Below are 26,535 nucleotides of genomic sequence, written 5' to 3' on the forward strand. Positions count from 1 at the left end.
TTGAAGGTAGGCCTTGAAATACATCCCCAGGTACACCTCCAATTGACTCAAATTATGTCAATTAGCCTATCAGAAGTTTGGCACACCTGTATTTTGGGGGGGGTTCTCCCATTTCTCTCTGCAGATCCCCTCAAGCGCTGTCAGGTTGGGTGGGGAGGGTTGCTGATCAGCTATATTCAGGTCTCTCTAGAGATGTTAAATTCTGGGCTTTGGCTGGGCCACTCGAGGACATTCAGAGACTTGTCCCGACGCCACACCTGCGTTGTCTTAGCTGTGTGCTTAGGGTCGTTGTCCTGTTGGAAGATGAACCTTCACCCCAGTCTGAGGTCCTCAGCGCTCTGGATCAGGTTTTCATCAAGGATCTCTGTACTTTTCTCTTCATCTTTGCCTCGATCTTGACTAGTCTCCCAGTCCCTGCCGCTGGAAAAACATCCCCACAGCATGATGCTGCCACCACCATAGGGATGGTGCCAGGTTTCCTCCAGACTTGACGCTTGGCACATCATAGAGTCCATGCCCCGATGATATGAGGCTGATTGAATGTAGACATTGTCTGGACTTGTTCTCAGGTCTTGCCTCATTTGACTGTATGAAATGAATTCAAATAGGTTTTTCCCAAGCAGAGCTTTGTTAAGACACGTCTCTAGTGGAACACATATTAGTTCTGCAGTTAACCTGTTGTAAATGAGGCATGTCTATGATAGTCCTAATTGACACCCTATTTAGTTCATTACTTATGAGCAATTCCATAGTAAGTTCAACCTGCGCATGGAAAAACAAAATCCATGAATTCCTTATGAAACTGCTTAAAAGATTTACCTTGAATGTGTGTATTTTGAAGTAAAGACTACATTTGGCCTTTTAAAAAGGCTCTATTTTCAGTCAACCAGAATTCCTAGCTTTTGACAATGGGCTCTTATAACTTGTTTTGTTACTCCCATCTGTCCCCCTGTGTTTCTGACCAAGTCGGAAGGTTAATGAAACTATAAAGAAATGATTTTCCATTCAGTGCTATTATAGAATGAACACTGATTTGGACAGGCAGTCACATCCGTAACGGATGAGGAGAGGTTGTTATTGTCGACTCATTTCGAGTATGACTGAATACAAACTTTCTGTGCAAAGTTGACTTTCGTCAAGAGCTTAGGTGTGTGTGATTGGTTTCCTTTTGTCTCTTTGTCAGTACTCGTTCTAAGCGTACCGGATGTAACCATCACAGACAAGCTAGCGGGCAATCTTTATCTGTGTGTGATCTATCTATACTCCCGTCCTCATATGAACTGTAATCATGTGTTGTTCTGCTAACTGGAGCATTGCATGTGATCACATGGCATAATAAAGGTCTGATATGTATTTCTTTTTATCCAGAAACCTTCACTGGTCATACTGAGTTTAACTTCCTGAGTAACTACGTGTACCCCCCAGTGACAATATTGGTCTGTGTATGAATGCTTGTTAACTGCAACTGGCAAGCCTTAGGTGATTTTACAATCTGACAACAAATGTATACTAAAATGCAAAACCTGTGCCACTGGTAGGTTATAATTTAATGTTTTTTTTGACCATTTCACATGACGAAAATTAAGTTTAACCCTTCATAGGAAAGACATCAACATAATGATATATGTCAATATATAGCAGGGATGAGTTAAGAATGAGTCCATCTAGCTCAAATAAACAAGGGAATGAAATGAGTATCAGTCCCTGAGTCTAGGGTTAGAGGTATACACTTAGTCTATAAAACATTAGGCTCTTTCCATGACAGACTGACCAAGTGAATCCAGGTTAAAGCTATGATCCCTTATTGATGTCACTTGTTTAAATCCACTTCAAATCAGTGTAGATGAAGGGGAGGAGACACGTTAAAGAAGGACATGCCTGGAGGACATGGACTGTGTATTCTGTGGTATACTCAGTGTATATACACAGGTAGTTTGTGCGACTGGTGACTGACTCTGATGAGATGCAGTTCTTCAGGAGAAACGACCACACAGGATTTGTGTACATCTCGCCAGCCAATGCCGACCAGGCCCGGGTGGCTGCAGGTCCAGTTGTTCAGTCTCTGTCCTTTTTGTGGACAACAGAGAGACGAGGTACCATTTTCAAATATTCTTAATAAAACATCTGTCATTAATACTATAGAATGACATTTCTAAATCGTTGTAAATTTGCTTTCTGTCTTTTGGGACCCTGTCACATCCATAACGCAGAATATCTCGTCCATAACGTTTTATCTCTAGTGTTTTTATGAAAGTGCAGATAATTATATAATTGTTGAGATATGCAGCACTCTAATTCCTAATGAATTTCAAGGAAAGAATTGTAAATGCATTTTCTAGCACAGTTGGTGTATTTATTGTGGGTTAAGGAAGGACCCAGGCGTGCACTAGCCTAAGCAATAACTATTCAATATACTGGTCATTTCTTTAATGTATGTATGTATGTATGTATACATACACACGTGTGTGTGTGTGTGTGTGTGTGTGTGTGAATGACAAATGTTATATTTTCATAATTATTGCTATGTACATTTTCTGCAGCATTATGACAACTCAGCGACACAATGGTAGGGATTAACTGAGCTGTTCTTGGGTCATTGTCTCAACGCAGCCTTGAAATGCGTGGACAGAGTCCTGGAGCCAAGGTGATTTGGATGGACTCCTGTAGAACATCTTCTGTTTCCAAAAGGCATCAAACTAATCTATGAAAGTGATTCCACCAGTGCTACAGTGTTGTGTGTTTGTGTGTCCAGATGTTTATTGCCAGTAGCCTGCTGAATCTTTCACGTCCACGGCCCAACGATGGTACCTGAGATAATTGGCCACTTTTTAAAAATTCTTTCATTTCTAGAATCAGTTCTTTTTAAAATACATTTTCAGGAGTTCTGAGCTAGCCCTCCTGATGTCGTTTGACCCCACATTGTTTATTTACATTTATTTTATTTCACCTTTATTTGACCAGGTAGGCCAGTTGAGAACAAGTTCTCATTTACAACTGCGACCTGGCCAAGATAAAGCAAAGCAGTGCGACCAAAAACAACAGTTACACATGGGATAAACAAAACTACAGTCAATAGCAATAGAAAAATCTGTATACAGTTTGTGCAAATGAAATAAGTAGGTAAGGCAATAAATAGGCCAATAGTGGCGAAGTAATTACAATTTAGCAATTTACACTGGAGTGATTATGTGCAGATGAGGAAGTGCAAGTAGAAATACTGATGTGCTAAACAGCAGAAAAACAAATATGGGGATGAGGTAGGTAGTTGGTTGGATGGGCTATTTACAGATGGGCTCCTCTGACAGCTGACACTTAAAGTACATTTTATTTTATTTATTTATTTTTTTGCAATTCATTCAAGTCATTGGCAGCAGAGAACTGTAAGGAAAGGCGGCCAAAGGAGGTGTTGTCTTTGGCGATGACCAGGGAAATATACCTGCTGGAGCTCGTGCTACGGGTGGGTGTTGCTATGGTGACCAGTGAGCTGAGATAAGGCGGACCCTTACCCAGCAAAGACCCATAGACGACCTGGAGCCAGTGGGTTTGGCAACGAATATGTAGCGAAGACCAGCCAACGAGAGCATACAAGTTGCAGTGCTGGGTAGTATATGGGGCTTTGGTGACAAAATGGATGGCACTGTGATAGACTGCATCCAATTTGCTGAGTAGAGTATTGGAGGCTATTTTGTAATGACAGTTTTACTAGGGTATGTTTGGCAGCATGAGTGAAGGAGGATTTGTTGCGAAAAAGGAAGCTGATTCTAGATTTAACTTTGGATTGGAGATGCTTAATGTGAGTCTGGAAGGAGAGTTTAGTCTAGCCAGACACCTAGGTATTTATAGAAAGATGCCCAGGGTCCCTGCTCATCTGCGTGAACGTGCCTTAGGCATGTTGCAAGCAGGCATGAGGACTGCAGATCTGGCCAGGGCAATAAATTGCAATGCCCGTACTGTGAGACGCCTAAGACAGCGCTACAGGGAGACAGGACAGACAGCTGATCGTCCTCGCAGTGGCAGACAACGTGTAACACCTGCACAGGATCAGTACATCTGAACATCACACCTGCGGGACAGGTACAGGCTGGCAACTGCTCGAGTTATTCCAGGAACGCACAATCCCTCCATCGGTGCTCAGACTGTCCGCAATAGGCTGAGAGAAGCTGGACTGAGGGCTTGTAGGCCTGTTGTAAGGCAGTTCCTCACCAGACATCACCGGCAACAATGTCGCCTATGGGCACAAACTGGCAAACCTGGTGCAGTCCATGAGGAGATGCACTGCAGTACTTAATGCGGCTGGCGGTCACACCAGATACTCAATCAAATTTATTTAAAAAGCCCTTCTTACATCAGCTGATGTCACACAGTGCTGTACAGAAACTCAGCCTAAAACCCCAAACAGGTGTAGAAGCACTGACTGTTACTTTTGATATTGACCCCCCACCCCCACCCCTACCCCCTTTGTTCAGGGACACAATATTCAATTTGTTAGTCACATGTCTGTGGAACTTGTTCAGTTTATGTCTCAGTTGTTGAATCTTATGTTCATACAAATATTTACACATGTTAAATTTCCTGAAATTAAAGTTGACAGAGGACGTTTATTTTTTCTGAGTTTTTACATGTAAACAGGAATAATAGTGACTAGTAGCAGGATAAATAACAACTAATGTAATGACACTCAATAATCAATGGACAGCAGGGTAATGCGGTTATTTAATCAATAATCATTTTAGCAGCAGCGTAGGTTGTCTTGAGTGTGCACATGTGGATGGGCACAGTCAGTGTGGATAGTCTGTAGTAGAGCATTAGTTGTTTGCCATTTAACAGTCTAGAAGTTGTGTGAGTCTGTTGGTCTGAGCCTTGATGCACCGGTACCGCCTGCCGGACTGTAGCATGGAGAACAGTCTATGTTTCGGGTGGTTGGAGTCTTTGGTAAATTTTTAGGTGTTTCTCGTATATAATAGTGTCCTGTGTTCTTGGAGGGAGTTGTTATTCCTCACACTTCCTGGCTTTTATAAGTACGTCAGCGGGCCGGTGCGTCGCGTCAGCGGGCCGGTGCGTCGCGTCAGCGGGCCGGTGCGTCGCGTCAGCGGGCCGGTGCGTCGCGTCAGCGGGCCGGTGCGTCGCGTCAGCGGGCCGGTGCGTCGCGTCAGCTGGAGGAGAGCACGATATGATGGGAGACCTAGCCCGTATTACAGTGCTGGTCTTGGGAGTAGTGACATTGCATTCTCTCCTCTCCTTTATCGGTTTTAAATCTTATGTGGAAGAATGAATCACATAACATAAGATCTGTTTACAGGAGATCCCCACTCCCTGGAATGAACCCCCCCCCCCCCCCCCCCCCCCCCTAATTACAACAAACCACTAAGCTAAAGTATGTTTTAAATGTATTAGTTATTTCTGTCCCTCAGTGATGATGCAAGTCCATTATTTTATTTTTTAAATTGGTTTTGTAATATAAAGCAATATACTGTAAGCCACTGTCCCCACTTGGCACGTTTTAATAATGTGTGTGTGTGTGTGTATGTTTTCTCCTCTCAGGGACGATGCATGTCTCTCTGGCTGAAGCTCTGGAGGTACGAGGAGGTCCCCTTCAGGAGGAGGAGGTCTGGGCTGTCCTCAGTCAGAGTGCCGAGAGCCTCCAGGAGCTATTCAGAAGAGGTACGTTGATATAGCACCCGGCACAGCCAGAAGAGGACTGGCCACCCCTCATACTCTAGTTCCTCTCTAGGTTTCTTCCTAGGTTTTGGCCTTTCTAGGGAGTTTTTCCTAGCCACCGACCTTCTACATCTGCATTGCTTGCTGTTTTGAGGTTTTAGGCTGGGTTTCTGTACAGCCCTTTGAGATATCGGCTGAAGTAAGAAGTGCTTTATAAATATGATTGATTACAGTAATCACAAGATTCATCAAAGTTTCAGTACCCCCTGAGACGAGACTGTTGAGCATAAAGAGAGTCTGCCATTATTCAGTGGAGCGACTGCAGCCACGACATATCGCTAGGTAACCAGAGTTCACTGTGTATATACCTTAGGGAGTGAGACTGCTGAGAGCTCGTTGTCCAGACACACTCTACTTCTTCCAGCGCACGCACTCCAGAGAGATTCAGAGGTGTGTGTGTTCGTTGCGTCATCCAGTTCCCCCGGTTTGTCTGGTCTGATCGGATGAGCTGAAGTCTTTTATCTTTCTGTCATTCGCTGTTCTTTCTTTTCTTTCTCTCCATTCTCGGCATTAACCATCCTTGTTATGTTAACTGTTGTGTATCGGCCTCCATTTTGTTTTCCTCACCCCAAACACAAAGCCCACAAAATACCCCTCTTGTATTCTTTCGCTTCTCTTTCTATCTCTCTCTCTAATTTTCATCTCATTTACACATTTCCCAGAAAGTCTATGGTCCTGTTGAGACAGTGACCCAGGATGGTGGTTTATTTAAATGACTCATGATTCTTCTCTGCTATGTCTCCATGGCTGTGGTAACTATATTTTTTTATATGCAGTGCATTCCGAAAGTATTAAGACCTTGACTTTTTCTATATTTCGTTACGTTACAGCCTTATTCAAAAATTTATTAAATTGTTGTTTTTCCTCATCAATCTCCACACTTAACCCATAATGACAAAGCAAAAACAGATTTTTGCAAATGTATAAAAAAATGTCAAACTGAAATATCAATGAAATGTATTTATAAAGCCGTTTTTACATCGGCCGATGTCACAAAGTGCTACACAGAAACCCAGCCTAAAACCCCAAACAGGAAGCAATGCAGATGTAGAGGAAGGAAAAGGCTAGGAGGCTAGGAAAAACTCCCTAGAAAGGCAAGAACCTAGGAAGAAACCTAGAGGAACCAGGCTATGAGGGGTGGCCAGTCCTCTTCTGGCTGTGCCGGGTGGAGATTATAACAGAACATGGCCAAGATGTTCAATGTTCATAGATGACCAGCAGGGTCAGATGATGATGATGATGATAATCTCAGTGGTTGTAGAGGGTGCAACAGGTCAGGACCTCAGGAGTAAATGTCAAAACAGTTGAAACTGGAGCAGCAGCATGACCAGGTGGACTTGATATAACATTTGCATGAGTATTCAGACCCTTTACTCAGTACTTTGTTGAAGCACCTTTGGCAGCAATTTACAGCCTAGAGTCTTCTTGGGTATGACGCTACCAGCTTGGCACACCTGTATTTGGGGAGTTTCTCCCATTTCTCCTCTGCAGATCCTCTCAAGCTCTGTCCAGGTTTGGATGGGGAGCGTTGCTGCACAGCTATTTTCAGGTCTCTCCAGAGATGTTAGATTGGGTTCAAGTCCGGGCTTTGCATGGGCCATTCAAGGACATTCAGAGACTTGTCCCGAAGGCAGTCCTGCATTGTCTTGGCTGTGTGCTTAGGGTTGTTGTCCCTTTGGAAGGTGAATCTTCGCCCCGGTCTGAGGTCCTGAGCACTTTGGAGCAGGTTTTCATCAAGGATCTCTCTGTACTTTGCTCTGTTCATCTTTGCCTCGATCCTGACTAATCTCCCAGTCCCTGCCGCTGAAAAACATCCCCACAGCATGATGCTGCCACCACCATGCTTCACCATAGGGATGGTGCCAGATTTCTTCCAGACGTGACGCTTGGCATTCAGGCCAAAGAGTACAATCTTGGTTTCGTCAAACCAGGCAATCTTGTTTCTCATGGTCTGGGAGTCCTTTAAGTGCCTTTTAACAAACTCCAAGTGGGCTGTTGTGCCTTTTTTCTGAGGAGCAGCTACCGTCTGGCCACTTTACCATAAAGGTCTAATTGGTGGAGTGCTGCAGAGATTGTTGTCCTTCTGGAAGGTTCTCCCATCTCCATAGAGAAACTCTGGAGCTCTGTCAGTGACCATCGGGTTCTTGGTCACCTCCCTGACCCAAGGCCCTTCTCCCCCGATTACTCAAGTTGGCTGGGCGGCCAGTTCCAGGAGGATTCATGGTGGTTCCAAACTTCCATTTCAGAATGATGGAGGCCACTGTGTTCTTAGGAATCTTCTATGCTGCAGAAATGTTTTTGTTCCCTTCCCCAGATCTGTGCCTCGACACAATCTTGTCTCAGGGCTCTACGTACAATTCCTTTGACCTCATAGCTTGGTTTTTGCTCTGACATGCACTGTCAACTGTGTGACCTTATATAGACAGGTGTGTGCCTTTCCAAATCATGTCCAATCAGTTGAATTTAACACAGGTGGACTCCAATGACGTTGTAGAAACATGTCAAGGATGATGAATGGAAACAGGAAGCACCTGAGCTCAATTTCGAGTCTCATAGCAACGAGTCTGAATACTTATGTAAATAAGGTGTTTCTGTTATGTATTTTTAATACATTTGAAAAAAATTATAAACATGTTTTCGCTTTGTCATTATGGGGTATTGTGTGTAGATTGAGGGTAAAAAATAAAATTAAAATGCATTTTAGAAAAAGGCTGCAACGTAACAAAATGGGGGGGGGGGGGGTCCAGGGGTCTGAATACTATCATTTATCCGGACTGTTAAAGTAGGGGGATGATCTGATTTCAAGAATGTTAGAAATTTCTTTGCCGCAAAGCGCAGACGGATCAATATATTGATTTCATGGATCTAGTTCACTAGTCCCAAACAGAAACAAGCTAGGCGTGAGGGATATAAATCTGTTAACTTTCTGAAATTGTGTCGATTTACGGATTCCCAAAACATTGAATTAAGATTCCATGTCCACAAACGTGATTAATAAGTACCCTTTTTGCCTCTTACAGCGCCAACAAAGGAAAGACATTTGGGCATTCATTCTCGCTGTCTACAGCGTTGCATCATGCTTTGATTCCACCCCTCTGTTCCTGTGTTACTTTGACCTTTCTTCTACCATGTCTCTACCGTCTCCTACTGTCTCTCTACTGTCTCCACACCCGTATGTGGAGTTTCCTACTGTCTCCACTCCCGTCTCTCTGCCGTCTCCTACTGTCTCTCCACTCCCGCCTCTCTGCCGTCTCCTACTGTCTCTACTCCCGTCTCTCTGCTGTCTCCTACTGTCTCTCCACTCCCGTCTCTCTGCCGTCTCCTACTGTCTCTACTCCCGTCTCTCTGCCGTCTCCTACTGTCTCTCGTCTCTCTCCTCTGCCGTCTCCTCTTCCTTCAGCTTTTCCTGGTTGTCCCCCAGTCTCTCCCCTCTACCATCTGTCCTCTCCTCTATCGTCTCCTACCTCAACTTTATTCAGTTTTTCCTGGTTGTCCCTCAGTCTCTGAATATCTGTTGCATTTGTTTTTTGAAAATGTACCTCATTTGATAAATAACTAAGCTAAAATACAACAGCGTGGTTGAGAGCCAGCTTAGTGCAGAACTGACGAGTATCAGTAACTGGCTCAGACAACAAGCTGTCTCTTTATTTGGGGAAAACGGACTCCACTTTATTTGGCTTTAAGATTAGGCTAGGTAGATCATCAGGTGTTCGTCACGGTTGGTGACACAGCGGTTACAGCCAAGAACTGTGTTAGATAGTTAGGCTGTGAACAAGACCGGTTCCCGACAGGGGAGTAATTGCCAAGGTCAACCAGAAAGTGAAGTTTCTAGTCAGAAAAGGCCACATTTCTAGAGAAAAAGGGACCTTGTAAACACTTGCAGCAGTGTTCGTGCAGCCTCAGTTTGACTGCGTACAATATGTGGTACAGAAGCTCTCATTTGTTCATTTAAGAACAAGCTACAGGCAGCTCAGACTATAATGTCAAGGGTCATTTTGAATCTTCTCCCTCGGGCTCTTGTTGGCCCTTCTCAGCTCACTACGGTGGCTATCAGTTGATGAAAGAGTCATTCATCTGACGCTTGAATTAGAACATGAAATCGTGCACGGTTCAGTCCCCCAGTATCTGAAGAGCTGCCTTACTACTGTTAGGGACTGTCATTACTACGCCACGAGAGGCAGTGCTACAGATTTTGTGCCATGTCGATTCAAGAACGGTACGGGCCAGAACACGTTTTTATATATGGCAGTGGTAGAGTGGGAAAAAAACTCCATTGCTGAGAAACCGTTTCTGCCAGTCTTTTGGTTCAAACAATCCTGCAAGGCTTGGTTATTGTTGAGATGGCATCCTAGCCAAGTGTAAAGCCACTCTGCGCTAGTGTGTGTGTGTGTGTGTGTGTGTGTGTGTGTGTGTGTATGTATGTATACACGTGTATGTGTATATGTATGTGTGTATACAGACAGTTGAAGTCGGAAGTTTACATACACATTAGCCAAATACATTTAAAAAATTCACTGTCTTAGGTCAGTTAGGATCACCATTTTATTTTAAGAATGTGAAATGTCAGAATAATAGTAGAATTATTTATTTCAGCTTTTATTTATTTCATCACATTCCCAGTGGGTCAGAAGTTTACATACATTCAATTAGTATTTGGTAGCATTGTCTTTAAATAGTTTAACTTGGGTCAAACAATTCGGGTAGCCTTCGACAAGCGTCCCACAATAAGTTGGGTGAATTTTGGCCCACTCCTCCTGACAGAGCTGGTGTAACTGAGTCAGGTTTGTAGGCCTCCTTGCTCGCACACGCTTTTTCAATTCTGCCCACACATGCTCTATGGGATCGAGGTCAGGGCTTTGTGATGGCCACCCCAATACCTTGACTTTGTTGTCCTTAAGCCATTTTGCCACTACTTTGGAAGTATGCTTTGGGTCATTGTTCATTTGGAAGACCCATTTGTGACCAAGCTTTAACTTCATGACTGATGTTGCTTCAATATATCCACATAATTTTCCTCCCTCATGATGCCATCTATTTTGAAGTGCACCAGTCCCTCCTGCAGCAAAGCACCCCCACAACATGATTCTGCCACCCCCATGCTTCACGGTTGGGATGGTGTTCTTCAGCTTGCAAGCTTCCCCCTTTTCCTCCAAACATGATGATGGTCATTATGGCCAAACAGTTCTATTTTTGTCTCATCAGACCAGAGGACATTTCTCCAAAAAGTACGATCTTTGTCCCCATGTGCAGTTTCAAACCGTAGTCTGGCTTTTTTATGGCGGTTTTGGAGCAGTGGCTTCTTCCTTGCTGAGACGACTTTCAGGTTATGTCGATATAGGACTCGTTTTACTGTGGATATAGATACTTATGTATATGTTTCCTCCAGCATCTTCACAAGGTCCTTGCTGTTCTGGGATTGATTTACACTTTTCACACAAGTATTTTCATCTCTAGGAGACAGAATGCGTCTCCTTCCTGAGCGGTATGACAGCTGCATGGTCCCATGGTGTTCATACTTGCGTATTATTGTTTGTACAGATGAACGTGGTACCTTCAGGCATTTGGAAATTGCTCGCAAGGATGAACCAGACTTGTGGAGGTCTACAATTATTTTCTGAGTTCTTGGCTGATTTCTTTTGATTTTCCCATAATGTCAAGCATAGAGGCACTGAGTTTGAAGGTAGGCCTTGAAATACATCCCCAGGTACACCTCCAATGACTCAAATTATGTCAATTAGCCTAATCAGAAGATTCTTAAGTCATGACATAATTTTCTGGAATATTCCAAGCTGTTTAAAGGCACAGTCAACTTAGTGTATGTAAACTTCTGACCAACTGGAATTGTGATACAGTGAAATAATCTGTCTATAAACAAATTTTGGAAAAATGTACTTGTCATGCACAAAGTAGATGTCCTAACCAGACTTTCCAAAACTATAGTTTGTTAACAAGAAATATTTGTGGAGTGGTTGAATTTTTTTTTTAATGACCAACCTAAGTGTATGTAAACCTCTGACTTCATCTGTATGTATATGTGTAAAATATAATTTTTTTTTGTTGTAAATATGTGGACGTTGTATATGATTGCGTGCATGTCAGAGTGCCCATGTCACTTATGTTTCTGCCACTAACCTAGCAAAAGAGGACAACAATGGAAACAAGTCTCTGACTTTGTGTAATTGTATTACATGTGTTAGTTGCCTGGCCTTTTATGTATTTTAAAATGGCTAATCAAATGCTGGACAAATGACATGTTGTGATGCAGTATGTAGCTACCTAAATATTTTGTGAATATTCCTTAAACCGATTCGGTAGGCTCACGAGTCAAAGGACGTAACCACCTACTCTCGTAAAACTTGTTTTATTTTATTATTTTTCGTTTTATTATATTTGAGCCAATAAGCCTACTGTTTGGTGTGAGATTAATCATAGCAGATGTCAAACAGAATATGTCATAGTTCTAATGCCCGGTCAAAATATAAACACACACTTTCTTCCAAACCACAGTGATCCTGCCTCTAGCTAGTTACCTCACTTAATGTGGAAATATTTGTCTTTGGCATTCTAAGCTCTGGATGCATCTCAATTGGCTCCCTATATAGTGCACTGAGCACTATTGGCCCTGGTCAAAATGAGTACACTATATAGGGTGGGATTTGAGACTCAGTCTAAGTCTGTTAGCGCTTCCATATGATGGTTTGGCATTCCTAACAATGGAACTGCTCTTGAGCATTTCAGCCTTTAAAATATATACTTAAAAAAATTTTTTTTTTAATGAACTTCTGTGATTTGAGGCTCTCGATCCATTTTTGATTTATGAACATATTTAAAAGTGAATCCAATATGACTTTACTTACTGCACTTCATATTAGCTGTTAAGGGAGAAAAGTTGCCTCAACCATGTTTTCTTTACTTCATTCTAGGTGGTTCTTTGCCTTCTCATCCTCCGTTAGTCCTTCAATGAAAACAATGTAGCCTATATTTTGTAGTGCGATTGTTCAAGGAAATGTGTGGCAGATTGACTTATAGAAATATGATTCATATATTTATTTATTAATTGATTAATTTCTCATCTCCAGCAAATGGCCTACTGAGCTTTGAGATGTTCCACAATGCAAGCTGCTGCTCCTCAGCCTGCAGAACCCCAGTGTTCAACAGATAAGGATAGGGGGGGGGGGGGGTTGTGGTGCTGGCCAACAGACTTTAGTACAAAGGATGCTTTATTTTTCACTGCCTGTGGTCTGTATTGACAACATGGAGGTTCAAAGGGCTCTGCTGCCGTGGGTCGCTCTCTCGCGGCCGTGGGTCGCTCTCTCGGGGCCGTGGGTCGCTCTCTCGGGGCCGTGGGCCGCTCTCTCGGGGCCGTGGGCCGCTCTCTCGGGGCCGTGGGCCGGTCTCTCGGGGCCGTGGGCCGGTCTCTCGGGGCCGTGGGCCGGTCTCTCGGGGCCGTGGGCCGCTCTCTCGGGGCCGTGGGCCGCTCTCTCGGGGCCGTGGGCCGCTCTCTCGGGGCCGTGGGTCGCTCTCTCGGGGCCGTGGGCCGATCTGTCTTGTATGCCTGCCAGCCATTTTGACCACATACTGGTCATCTATGCAAAGGCCCTTGATGTCATCATGAGACCGGTCACTGTAGAGAGACAGAGATGGGAGACTCTGTGTAGATTGTCTGTGTCACTAGGGTCAGAGGACAATACCCAGCTTCTGTCATATGATCCTTGAAGTAGGGTTGTACAATTTCGGTAACTTTTCCAAACTAATAAGGTTTTCAGAGAAATCCCAGTTGGAGGATTCTGTTCCTGATTCCAGGAATCCTCCTTCAGGATTTTGCTAACCTACTTCTGAGTGAGACAGTCTCCTGGCTCCTGCCCAGTGTGGTTGTGTAATTGGCCTGTATCTTCAGGGTGGTGGGGTGATAGTCTGGCATGCGACTTCAGAATGCTACTGTCCTTGGTTAATGAATGTGAAATGTAGCCTTGGTCTAGGGCCCTCATGCATACAGTGGCATGAAGAAGTATTTCCCTTATTTTCTCTACTTTTTGCATATTTTAGTCACTGAATGTTATCAGATTTTCAACCAAAACCTATTTTTAAAGGGAACCTGAGTGAACAAATGAGTCCAACATATGCACACTCCCCCCACACACACATTTATTTAGTAAACCGTTATACAACACCCTATGCCCCTGTGTGAAAAAGGAATTTGACCCCTTACACTCAATAACTGGTTATGCCACCTTTTGCTGCAATGACTGCAACCAAACACTTCCTGTAGTTGTTGATCTGTATCTCGCATATAAGGATGGGCATTTGACCTTATTTGACTGTTCCAAGTAGTCACATGATTTTTTTTCCCCCCCTGGTACTAAAATAAAAAAAATAAGCTATTTTTAGAACAAAGGCCGTACTGGGAAAGAATTTGCACATTTATCTATAGACTAACAGTGGTGTGTGTGTAGAACATTTAATTCAAAAATCATGGGCTTTGACATGGTGTTGGTTCCCCCTTTGCTGCAATAACAGCCTCCACTCTTCTGGGAAGGCTTTCTGCTAGATGTTGGAACATTGCTGCAGGGACATTCAGCCACGAGCATTACGAGATACAACCTCTCTTATCATCACTCAGTGCCTGGGCTTATCTCCGCTGTACTCGCACCCCACCATAACCCTGTCTGCACATTATGCCCTGATTCTATTCTATCACGCCCAGAAATCTGCTTCTTTTATTCTTTGTCCCCAACGCTCTAGGCGACCAGTTTTGATAGCCTTTAGCCGTACCCTCATCCTACTCCTCCTTTGTTCCTCGGGTGATGTGGAGATAAACCCAGGGCCTGCGTGTCCCCAGGCACTCTCATTTGTTGACTTCTGTGATCGAAAAAACCTTGGTTTCATGCACGTCAACATCAGATGCCTCCGCAAAGCAGTTTTACTCACTGCTTTAGCACACTCCGCTAACCCTGATGTCCTTGCCGTGTCTGAATCCTGGCTTAGGAAGGCCACCAAAAATTCGGAGAATTCCATACCCAGCTACAACATTCTCCGTCAAGATAGAACTGCCAAAGGGGGAGTAGTTGCAATCTACTGCAGAGAGAGTCTGCAAAGTTCTGTCATACTTTCCAGGTCTATACCCAAATAGTTTGAACTTCTAATTTTAAAAATGAATCTCTCCAGAAATAAGTCTCTCACTGTTGCCGCCTGCTATCGACCCCCCCCCCCTACGCTCCCAGCTGTGCGCTGGACACCATTTGTGAATTGAACGCACCCCATCTAGCTTCAGAGTTCGTTCTGTTAGGTGACCTAAACTGGGATATGCTTAACACCCCGGCAGTCCTACAATCTAAGCTAGATGCCCTCAATCTCACACAAATCCTCAAGGAACCCACCAGGTACAACCGTAAATCCGTAAACATGGGCATCCTCATAGACATTATCCTGACCAACTTGCCCTCCAAATACACCTCTGCTGTTTTCCATCAGGATCTCAGCGATCACTGCCTCATTGCCTGTATCCGCTATGGGTCCACAGTCAAACAACTACCCCTCATCACTGTCAAACGCTCCCTAAAACACTTCTGCGAGCAGGCCTTTCTAATCGACCTGGCCCGGGTATCCTGGAAGGATATCGACCTCATCCCGTCAGTCGAGGATGCCTGGTCATTCTTTAAAAGTAATTTCCTCACCATCTTAGATAAGCATGCCCCGTTCAAAAAATGCAGATCTAAGAACAGATATAGCCCTTGGTTCACTCCAGACCTGACTGCCCTTGACTAGCACAAAAACATCCTGTGGCGGACTGCAATAGCATCGAATAGTCCCCACGATATGCAACTGTTCAGGGAAGTCAGAAACCAATACACGCAGTCAGTCAGGAAAGCAAAGGCCAGCTTTTTCAAGCAGAAACTCGCATCCTGTAGCTCTAACTCCAAAAAGTTTTGGGACACTGTAAAGTCCATGGAGAACAAGAGCACCTCCTCCCAGCTACCCACTGCACTGAGGCTAGGTAACACGGTCACCACTGATAAATCCATGATAATCGAAAATTTCAATAAGCATTTCTCAACGGCTGGCCATGCCTTCCTCCTGGCTACTCCAACCCCGGCCAAAAGCTCTGCTTCTCCTTCACCCAAATCCAGACAGCAGATGTTCTGAAAGAGCTGCAAAACATGGACCCGTACAAATCAGCTGGGCTAGACAATCTGGACCCTCTCTTTCTAAAACTATCCGGCGCCATTGTTGCAACCCCTATTACCAGCCTGTTCAACCTCTCTTTCGTATCGTCCGAGATCCCTAAAGATTGGAAAGCTGCCGTGGTCATCCCCCTCTTCAAAGGGGGTGACACCCTAGACCCAAACTGTTACAGACAAATATCCATCCTGCTCTGCCTATCTAAAATCTTCGAAAGTCAAGTTAATAAACAGATCACTGACCATTTCGAATCCCACCGTACCTTCTCCGCTGTGCAATCCGGCTTCCGAGCCGGTCACGGGTGCACCTCAGCCACGCTCAAGGTACTAAACGATATCATAACCGCCATCGATAAGACTACTGTGCAGCCGTCTTCATCGACCTGGCCAAGGCTTTCGACTCTGTCAATCACCGTATTCTTATCGGCAGACTCAATAGCCTTGGTTTTTCTAATGACTGCCTCGCCTGGTTCACCAACTACTTTGCAGACAGAGTTCAGTGTGTCAAATCGGAAGGGCATGTTGACCGGACCTCTGGCAGTCTCTATGGGGGTACCACACGGTTCAATTCTCGGGCCGACTCTTTTCTCTGTATATTTTAATGATGTCGCTCTTGCTGCGGGCGATTCCCTGATCCACCTCTACGCAGACAACACCATTCTGTATACTTCTGGCCCTTCCTTGGACACTGTGCTAACTAACCTCCAAACGAGCGTCAATGCCATACAACACTCCTTCCGTGGCATCCAACTGCTCTTAAACGCTAGTAAAACCAAATGCATGCTTTTCAACCGATCCCTGCCCGCACCCGCCCGACTAGCATCACTACTCTGGACGGTTCTGACTTAGAATATGTGGACAACTACAAATACCTAGGTGTCTGGTTAGACTGTAAACTCTCCTTCCAGACTTATATTAAGCATCTCCTATCCAAAATCAAATCGAGAATCGGCTTTCTATTTCGCAACAAAGCCTCCTTCACTCACGCCGCCAAACATACCCTCGTAAAACTGACTATCCTACCGATCCTCGACTTCGGCGATGTCATCTACAAAATAGCTTCCAACACTCTACTCAGCAAACTGGATGCAGTCTATCACAGTGCCATCCGTTTTGTCACGATAGCCCCATATACTACCCACCACTGCGACCTGTATGCTCTAGTCGGCTGGCTCTCGCTACATATTCGTCGCCAGACCCACTGGCTCCAGGTCATCTATAAGTCTATGCTTGGTAAAGCTCCGCCTTATCTCAGTTCACTGGTCACGATAACAACACCCACCCGTAGCACACGTTCCAGCAGGTATATCTCACTGATCATCCCCAAAGCCAACACCTAATTTGGCCGCCTTTCCTTCCAGTTCTCTGCCGCCAGTGACTGGAACGAATTGCAAAAATCGCTGAAGTTGGAGACTTATTTCCCTCACCAACTTTAAACGTCAGCTATCTGAGCAACTAACCGATCGCTGCAGCTGTACATAGTCCATCTGTAAATAGTCCATCTGTAAATAGCCCACCCAATCTACCTACCTCATCCCCATATTGTTTTTATTCACTTTTCTGCTCTTTTGCACACCAGTATCTCTACTTGCACATCATCATCTGCTCATTGATCACTCGTGTTAATCTGCTAAATTGTAATTATTCGCTCCTATGGCCTATTTATTGCCTTCCTCCTCATGCCTTTTGCACACACTGTATATAGACTTTCTTTTTTCTACTGTGTCATTGATTTATTTATTGTGTCATTGACTTGTTTATTGTGAGTTTGGCTTGTTTATTGTTTATTCCATGTGTAACTCTGTTGTCTGTCACACTGCTTTGTTTTATCTTGGCCAGGTTGCAGTTGTAAATGAGAACTTGTTCTCAACTAGCCTACCTGGTTAAATAAAGGTGAAATAAAAATAAATTAATTTGTGAGGTCAGACCTGATGTTGAGGTCAGAGCTCTGTGCAGGCTAGTCAAGTTCTTCCACACGGATCTTGACAAACCATTTCTGTATGGACCTTGTTTTACGGGTGTGGCTGAAATAGCCTGTTCCACTAATTTGAAGGAGTGTCCACATACGTGTGTGTGTGTGTGTGTGTGTGTGTGTGTGAGACGTTTGGACACACCTACTCATTCAAGGTGTTTTTTTCTTTTTCTTTACTACTTTCTACATTGCAGAATAATAGTGAAAACATCAAAACTGTGAAATGACACATGGAATCATGTAGTAACCAAAAAAAGTCACAGCAAACGTAAATAGTTTTTTACAGTATTTGAATAGAAATGTGATTTCTTGTTGAAGATGGAGTTTTGACATCAGTTTGAGTGGTGGACACCTCATACCTATCTCTACTCTGGATATATTTTGGCCTACTCGTCCATGCAGAACTGCTTTAACTCAGTGACATTTATGGATTTTCCAGCATTAACTGCTTGTTTCAGGTCCTGCCACATCTCAATCGGGTTTAGGTCTAGACTTTGACTAGGCCATTACATAACATTTTTAAAATGTTGCTTTTCAGATGTAGACTTGCTTGTGTCTTTTTGGATCATTGTCTTGTTGCATGACCCAGCTGGGCTTTAGCTCACAGACGGATGGCCTGACATTCTCCTTGTAGAATTCTCCAGAGCAGAATTCATGGTTCATTTATGGTTCCTTCAATGATGGCATGTCGTCCAGGCCTCGAGGCAGCAAAGCATCCCCACACCATGATACGAACACCACCATGCTTGACCGTTCAATAGGAGGTTCTTACTGTGGAATGCAGTGTTTGGTTTTTGCCAGACATAACAGGACCCATGTCGTCCAAATGGTGACCTCATGTGCATGGTTATGGAATGCTGAGTGAAGGATTTGCAATGAGAACCATATGTAATTGAAGTAACTACAATGGTCCGGAACGTTCCCCTACCACCAAAACAAACAACCATCCGTATTGAGATTGCATGCTCTACTGTGTCCTTGGTCAGTTGATGGGAATGCTATGGAATGTTTATTAGCTAAGCGGAATCCTGTGCATGTCAACCATGTCCAAAAAGCCTTCATTTTATACGTGTAACCATACATGACTATACCAAACATTAGCAAACACCTTCCTAATATTGAGTAGCACCTCCCCCCTTTTGCCCTCAGATTCTGGCCTATGTCGACTAATGCTTCCCACAGTTGTGCCAAGTTGGCTGGATGCCCTTTGGGTGGTGGACCATTCTTGATACACACAACTGTTGCGTGTGAAAAACCCAGCAGCGTTGCAGTTCTTGACACACCGTTGCGCCTGGCACCTACTCCATACTCCATTCAAAGGCACAAATCTTTTGTCTTGCCCATTCACCCTCTTTAAAATCCTTCTTTAACCTGTCTCCTCCCATTCATCTACATTTTGAAGTGGATTTAACAAGGGACCTCATTAAGGGTTCATCGCTTTCACCTGGATTCACCTGGTCAGTCTGTCATGGAAGGAGTATCCTTTAATGGTTTGTACATGCATGTATTGTGCCTTCAGAAACTATTCATACCCCTTGACTTACTCCACATTTTGTTACAGCCTGAATTAAAAATGGATTAAATAAAACATTAACCATCTACACAATACATCATGACAAAGTGAAAACATGTTTTTAGACAAATGTATTAAATGAAATACAGAAATGTAATTTACATAAGTATTCACACCCGAGTCAGCTGTAACACGGAACCCAAACCGGCTAAGCGTGTGCGCCATCGTGCATACATGTATTTTGTCCCCCCTACACCAAACGCGATCACGACACGCAGGTTAAAATATCAAAACAAACCAATTATATTAATTTGGGGACAGGTCGAAAAGCATTAAACATTTATGGCTAGTTAGCTTGCTGTTGCTATCTAATTTGTCCTGGGATATAAACATTGCGTTGTTGTTACCTGAAATGCACAAGGTCCTCTACTCTGCCAGTTAATCCACACATAAAACGATCAACCGACTCGTTTCTAGTCATCTCTCCTCCTTCCAGGCTTTTTCTTCTCTTGACTTTATATTACGATTGGCAACTTTCATAAATTAGGTGCATTACCGCTACTGTTCTCATTCGTCTTTCAGTCACCCACGTGGGTATAACCAATGAGGAGATGGCACGTGGTTACCTGCTTCTATAAACCAATGAGATGGGAGAGGCAGGACTTTCAGCGCGATCTGCGTCAAATGGTACTGATTTCGATTTTAGCCCTTGGCAACGCAGACGCTTGCAAGCGGTGTGGGTGGAATAATTGAATAACATAGATTTCCACATTTATTTTGCAACGCGAGCGGTATGGTCAGCCTGTAAGTCTCTAAGAGCTCTGTACACCTGGATTGTACAACATTTGCCCATTTTTTTATTTATTTTTTTATTTAAAAAATTCTTCAACCTCTGTCAAGTTGTTTGTTTATCATTGCTAGACAGCCATTTTCAAGTCTTGCCATCGATTTTCAAGATGATTATTAAGTCAACTGTAATTAAGCCACTAAGGAACATTCAATGTAGTCTTGGTAAGCAACTCCAGTGTAGATTTGGCCATGTGTTTTAGGTTATTTTTCTGCTGAAAGGTGAATTCATCTCCCAGTGCTTGTTGGAAAGCAGACAACCAGGTTATCCTCTAGGATTTTGGGCATATTCCAGCTCTTTTAACCCTTTAAACCTCTAGTCCTTGCCGTTGACGATCATACCCATAACATGATGCAGCCACCACCATGCTTGAAAATATGAAGTGGTACTCATTGATGTATTGGATTGGCCCCAAACATAACACTTTATCAGGACAAGAAGTTCATTTCCTTGCCACATTCTTTGCAGTATTATTTAAGTGCCTTGTTGCAAACATGATGCATGTTTTGGAATATATTTTTATTCTGTACAGACTTCCTTTTTTCCCCCCTCTGTTATTTATGTTAGTTATTGTGGCGTAACTACAATGTTGTTGATTCATCCTCAGTTTTCTATCACAGCTATTAAACTCTAACTGTTTTAATCTCACCTCTTTGTCAAATCCCTGAGCAGTTTCCTTCCTCACCGGCAAATGAGTTAGGAAGGACACCTGTATCTTTGTAGTGACTGGGTGTATTGATACACCATCCAAAGCCTAATTAATAATTTCATGCTCAAAGGGATATTCAGCATCTGCTTTTATTAGTTTTTTTGTTATTTTTACACATCTACCAATTGGTGACCTTTGTAAGGCATTGAAAAACCTCCCTGGTCTTTGCGTATAAATGTTGGCTTGAAATTCACTGCTCTCCTGAGGGACTTTATCTGTATGTGTGAGGTACAGAGACTGGGTAGTTATTAAACAAATCATGTTATTATTGAACATGGAATGAGTTAAGCAAAATGTCACTTTGACATTATTGGGTATTGTGTGTGTCGATCTGTGACAATCTTAATTTCAATACATTTTACATTCAGGCTGTGTAACAACAAAATGTGGAAAAGTGAAGGGGTGTGAATACTTTTTGAAGGCTGTGTGTGACTGCGATTTTTATTTGCTTGTAGTCCTCTATATTCTTGTATACCAGTGCCCTGCTTTTACAAACAGATTCATAAAGTTTTGTTTTTGTGGAAATAAACCAAGTGATTGCAGGTGTTACTACCACTAAACTAGAGGGTGCAAGTAGAGACCTTAGTTCAACCCAGCCCCCGTATTATTCCTAGTCAGGAATGTGTCCTGCTCCGAGATGAACTAAAGAAATGATACCCTCTGTCTATATCCAAAATGGCTCCCTATGACATGCTCTACTTTTGACAAGTCACAATTACCTTTTTTCCCAAAGGAAGTGCACTACGTAGGGAACACAGTACTATTCTGTTTACAACGTTATGACTGTGACAGAACAACACTGTCTGTCCAAACACTAAACCTTCACCACCAGTGATGTCATATATAGCCTACTTTGTGTAAAATAGTAGTTTGTTTGTTAGTCCGGTTTATTAGTTATCTACAGATTTTGTTAGCTACCATGTTCGTGGGAATGGAGTTGTTTAACTAGGTTAAGTAATGTGTTGGGTTTTCGTGATTTTAAGTGGCTTTTCTGCTTCCTGCTTATCACTTCAATTCTAGACAGTATGATCTAAAAAATAATTTAAAAAAAAGGTCTTGTGGTGATACCTAGTGCCCTCAAAGCTTGTTTAGTTTGTGCGATAAAAAAACTTTTAAAAAACTGATAGCTGGTTAGCATGATACTGTACAGTTTCCTGCCTTCCTGCTGCTATTTTTAGAGCCCTAGCTACTCCCTGGCCTGGCTCTCTGCCTCATCATTGATCTGAGTCCCAAACCCTGATAACAAAGCTTATCTGATGGTGCTGCCTGACTGGAGTAGTTTAAGGCTGCTTTTAACCAAGGGCCCATGTGGCTCAGTTGGCTTGCAACATCAAGGTTGTGGGTTCGATTCCCATGGGGGACCAGTATGAAAATGTATGCACTCACTACCGTAATTTGCTTTGGAGAAGAACGTCTGCTAAATGACTAAAATGTTAATGTCAAGTATATAGGGAATAGGGTGCAGTCTTACTGTGGGATCTCCTTCAAGTGCGTTAAGTGTTTGGGTTGTCAGACTGCCTTGTCTCTCTGTTGAATTTGATCAAGTATGGGTGTTGCCTTGAGACTCAAGTGTTTATGATGGTAAGGATAGGAATTGGAGTTGTCCATAGATTTTCTTGAGTAAAATTACTTACAATGACATCCAGCTTTTCCAGTGAGGTCTTTGCAAGACGGTCAAAAATAATTCAACAGGAAACATCCTATTTACTTTGTGAATTCCAGTCTTTGAAAAAATGTTGTACTTAAACCTTTTTTCCCCCGTCTTTTTTCTTTCTTCTCTTCCTCTCGGAGGAGCAAATATCAGTCCGTCAAAGAAATGAATTTTGCAGTGCAGCTCTAACATTCCTTTGTATATTTTTAAGACGTTAGTTCAGTGTAACTCAACCTTCTGAGTGTTGCTTTGTAGGAAAGGAGAATTACTCCATTTCTGAGGGCCCATTTCTCTCTGTCACACCTTTCAAACCAAGAGTTATTTTATTTTTTCGAACTTGAGCATCCCGACAACATTTCTTTATATCTGAAAGGTATTGGCGGCGAACCAAGCCTACTTTTTATTTCCGCCTAACCGACCTAGTCATGATTGCGGTAAAGTTCTGCCTATGGCTTAATATGTAATGCTGATGCTCTTAAGTTCTTGATGGTTACTAGGTGGCAGCAGTTAACCATCATCCTGGCATTTTCTGAACTTTGGCTAGCTAAGCTCCTGCGCAGAAACACGTCATCGGGTGTAACGGTCATCTCATGCCAAACTGCGTATGTGCAAACTAAAGACACGCCTTTTCATTTTCGTCAATAAAAATGTACTTTCACAAAGTTGGAGTAATAACGGGACTTAATGATAATGTATTTCCCCAACCATTATTTCCTACTGACCCCCATTGTAAAACAGGCGACTTCATTGTTGATCATTTTTGCTGTGTTTCCTCTGAAAAAAAGTTGTTCATTTTGGAGTAGAATGTACTTTTAAAAAGTCCCTAGAACTGAGCTGCTCAGTCCTTCAATATAAAAAATGATCCGGGGGAAGACACCGGACCCCCAAAACAAGGAAGGGCAGGACTTCTCCTTAAACACCCCAACCCCCCCTCCCGGGTCCTCCCCCAGATAATTTTTATGTAGAAGAACTTTCTTCTCCAAAATGAATTAAAATAAAATGTCTATAATTTCCACCTCCCAGAAATCTGCCGAATAATATATTGGTAAAATTGTTTTAAAAATATATACACTTCAACATATTGGCTATAAATAAATAGGCTGAGGCATGGGGTTGCCTATCTGCATTTACCCTACTGGGCTAATTATTAGCTAGATCCCAAATGTGATCATTTTAACTACTTTGCATCCTATTGATGAATTTTATGCCCTAAAAACATGCATAAACCGTGAGAATAATGTGGGCCTACCTGTTAGGGTAACTTGGGGTAACATGCCACCTGCCTGTACTTCTCACTTCATGTCACTATTTTTCCTCCCAACACTTTCCCTGGTTGCCACTACTCTAAAAATGTAATTGGTCTCATCGCAATTTAAGTCAGTCCCTCAAAAATAATTGTGTTTTGGTGGTGTGTTACCCTACAATTGACTCGTGTTACATTTAGCCCCTCTCTCCCCTATGCACTCATGGTGAATTGCTGAGTGGTAATGTGCTTTAACGATGACGCTACTAAAAACTCTGAAATGGTGCAGTTGGTGCATATTTAGGAATTGACAAATAAATTAAGTAGGAATGGAATGCTGGGAACATATCTTTAACAAAGGGAATTTTAAAACGGCTGTTTTCCTGTGGTTGCAAGAATTGCTGTGCATTGACTGCTTGTCAGAATGCAGGTTTTCCGCCCTATGGCACTCGTTACTTGAATGCTCCTCGAGAGTAATGTTTCTCTCTGAGGACACAACGAGCAGACTAGGTAAATAGGTTCAACTATTGTACCATGAGGTTATCTGACTTTTCTCTATACATTTACTCATTTTGTTGTCAGAGGAAAAGGAAATGTGGACTGTTCTAGCATCTTCAAACTGCGCCTTGACAAATGTTTCAAAATAATTGGCATGGTGGCAATGATTTTGCCTTGGCTCAGTGCCACAGTTGAATGAGTGCAGTGGAAACACTGACTGTGTTTTTAAATATATTTATTGACGGTTATTTTATTTTCATGACTGTCTTCATCCATAACCGTACTAAATCATCATACCTGCAGGCTTTGATTAAAGTCTCTCGGCTAAAGCAACTGAAGTCCTAACAATTGAGATTCATGATGATGTGCTGTGTGACTGTTGTATTGAATCAAGACGCTCTGGTTCCCTCTAATCCCATGCTGTCTCCCTCCAGACCCCTCTGCCCTGGGCTTCATCATCTCTCCCTGGTCCCTGTTGTTGATGCCCTCAGGCAGCATCTCCTTCACAGACGAGAACGTGACGCAGCAGGACCTGAGGGCCTTCACTGCTCCAGAGGTCCTGGAGGGAGTCACTCTCTCATCTCTGTCAGATATAGAGAAGGTATTTATCATACTGTATATTATTATGTTAGAAGGTGCAGTGGTCAAACAGGGAAATGGTTCCAATTGTTTTCCACCATTTTTTGATTTTTCCCATGATTTTTAGAAACATTTAAAATAAGAACTGTTTTGTGTAGGCTTATCCTTTTGATAACCGTGTAAATCTCTCTGACAAAGGTGACTTTTTTTTTTTTTAATAGATTTTTATATTTGACTCTCGGATTTGTAAATGCTAATGAGCATCAAAGTAGACGTCATGTAAAACTTTCCTGTCTCTCTGCCTCTGTCGTTTCTCTTCGCTCTCTCTCGTCTCATAGAGAAGATACTGTATTGTTTCAGTAGCAACACATCTGTTTGTGGGGTTGTTGCTTTGTGTACATAAAAAAAAACTGTCAATCAAAAGCATAACAGAGTGTGCTAGGGTTGGGGTCAATTCCATTTCAGTTTACTTCCTGAATTGACCCCAACATACCTCCTATCTCTGGCCAAGAATCACATACCTCAACACACAGCGCTGTACACAGTCAATAGTGACTATCCACTGTAACTGTATAGGTTAGGCTACAATAAGGTTTCGATTCTCATTTATAATAGAAATACATATGAATGATATTACAACATCCTATGCTTTTCTCATTTTTTATTTTAAATAAATTTCACCCCCTTTTCTCCCTAATTTTTGTGGTATCCAATCGCTAGTAATTACTATCTTGTCTCATCGCTACAATTCCCGTACGGGCTCGGGAGAGACGAAGGTCGAAAGTCATGCGTCCTCCGAGGCACAACCCAACCAAGCCGCACTGCTTCTTTAACACAGCGCGCCTCCAACCCGGAAGCTAGCCGCACCAATGTGTCGGAGGAAACACCGTGCACCTGGCTCCCTTGGTTGGCGCGCCCGGCCCGCCACAGGAGTCGCTGGAGTGCGATGAGACAAGGATATCCCTACCGGCCAAACCCTCCCTAACCCGGACGACGCTAGCCCAATTGTGCGTCGCCCCACGGACCTCCCGGTTATGCTTTTCTCTTTTATTTGCACTATAAATGCCATGCTCTGTATAATTACAGAGAGGACATGGCGATTATGAGGGGTTTGTGAATCACATTCATAACTCAAAGTGTAGTTTTACTCTTTTAAGCTTGTGGTGAACTCTGACTGTGTTCCTAAGACATTCAAGGCTATGATGTTGCATTCTTTGGCAATCCTCTAGTTATTCTTTCCTTCACCAAGCCCAACTCTGAGGGGAAGCTATTCCTCTGCTCTTAAGGAGCTTTCCTGCAGAATTCTATGGAATGGAACAGGCTTGGATCTAGTCGCTTAGTTCCAGAACAGAACAAAGGGTCAGGATATTGTTGTACTAGTCAGACCAGAGCTCGTCCTCCCTTGTCCCCCCCCCCCCCAACTACAGCTGCTACTTTTTATGTGTGTGTGTCTAAATGATTGGAACCACTTATCCTGTTTGTTTTTATTTATTATTTTTTCACAGATGCACATGTATTCCCTTGGAATGACCTTGTTTTGGGGAGCTGACTATGAGGTTCCACAGAGTCAGGTACAGCTACAACATTCATAATCCATAGATGATATATTCACAAGTTGGAAACGGAT

At 43.1% G+C, this 26,535-nt stretch overlaps 1 protein-coding gene across 5 annotated transcripts in view; it reads left to right on the forward strand.

Moving 5' to 3' along the window:
• The window catches only part of ptpn13 (protein tyrosine phosphatase non-receptor type 13), a 142,926-nt gene that overhangs the window by 13,037 nt on the left and 103,354 nt on the right, over positions 1–26,535 (forward strand). For all 5 annotated transcript variants that reach the window (XM_055864576.1, XM_055864549.1, XM_055864559.1 and 2 more), the window contains exons 2-4: positions 5,542–5,661; positions 24,764–24,930; positions 26,414–26,479. In XM_055864576.1, the coding sequence (XP_055720551.1) occupies positions 5,547–5,661; positions 24,764–24,930; positions 26,414–26,479 (348 nt within the window). In that variant the 5' untranslated portion in view covers positions 5,542–5,546. The remainder of the gene's footprint in view (positions 1–5,541; positions 5,662–24,763; positions 24,931–26,413; positions 26,480–26,535) is intronic.

The sequence above is a fragment of the Salvelinus fontinalis genome, chromosome 2 (assembly GCF_029448725.1).
Source record: "Salvelinus fontinalis isolate EN_2023a chromosome 2, ASM2944872v1, whole genome shotgun sequence".
Lineage (NCBI taxonomy): Eukaryota > Metazoa > Chordata > Actinopteri > Salmoniformes > Salmonidae > Salvelinus > Salvelinus fontinalis.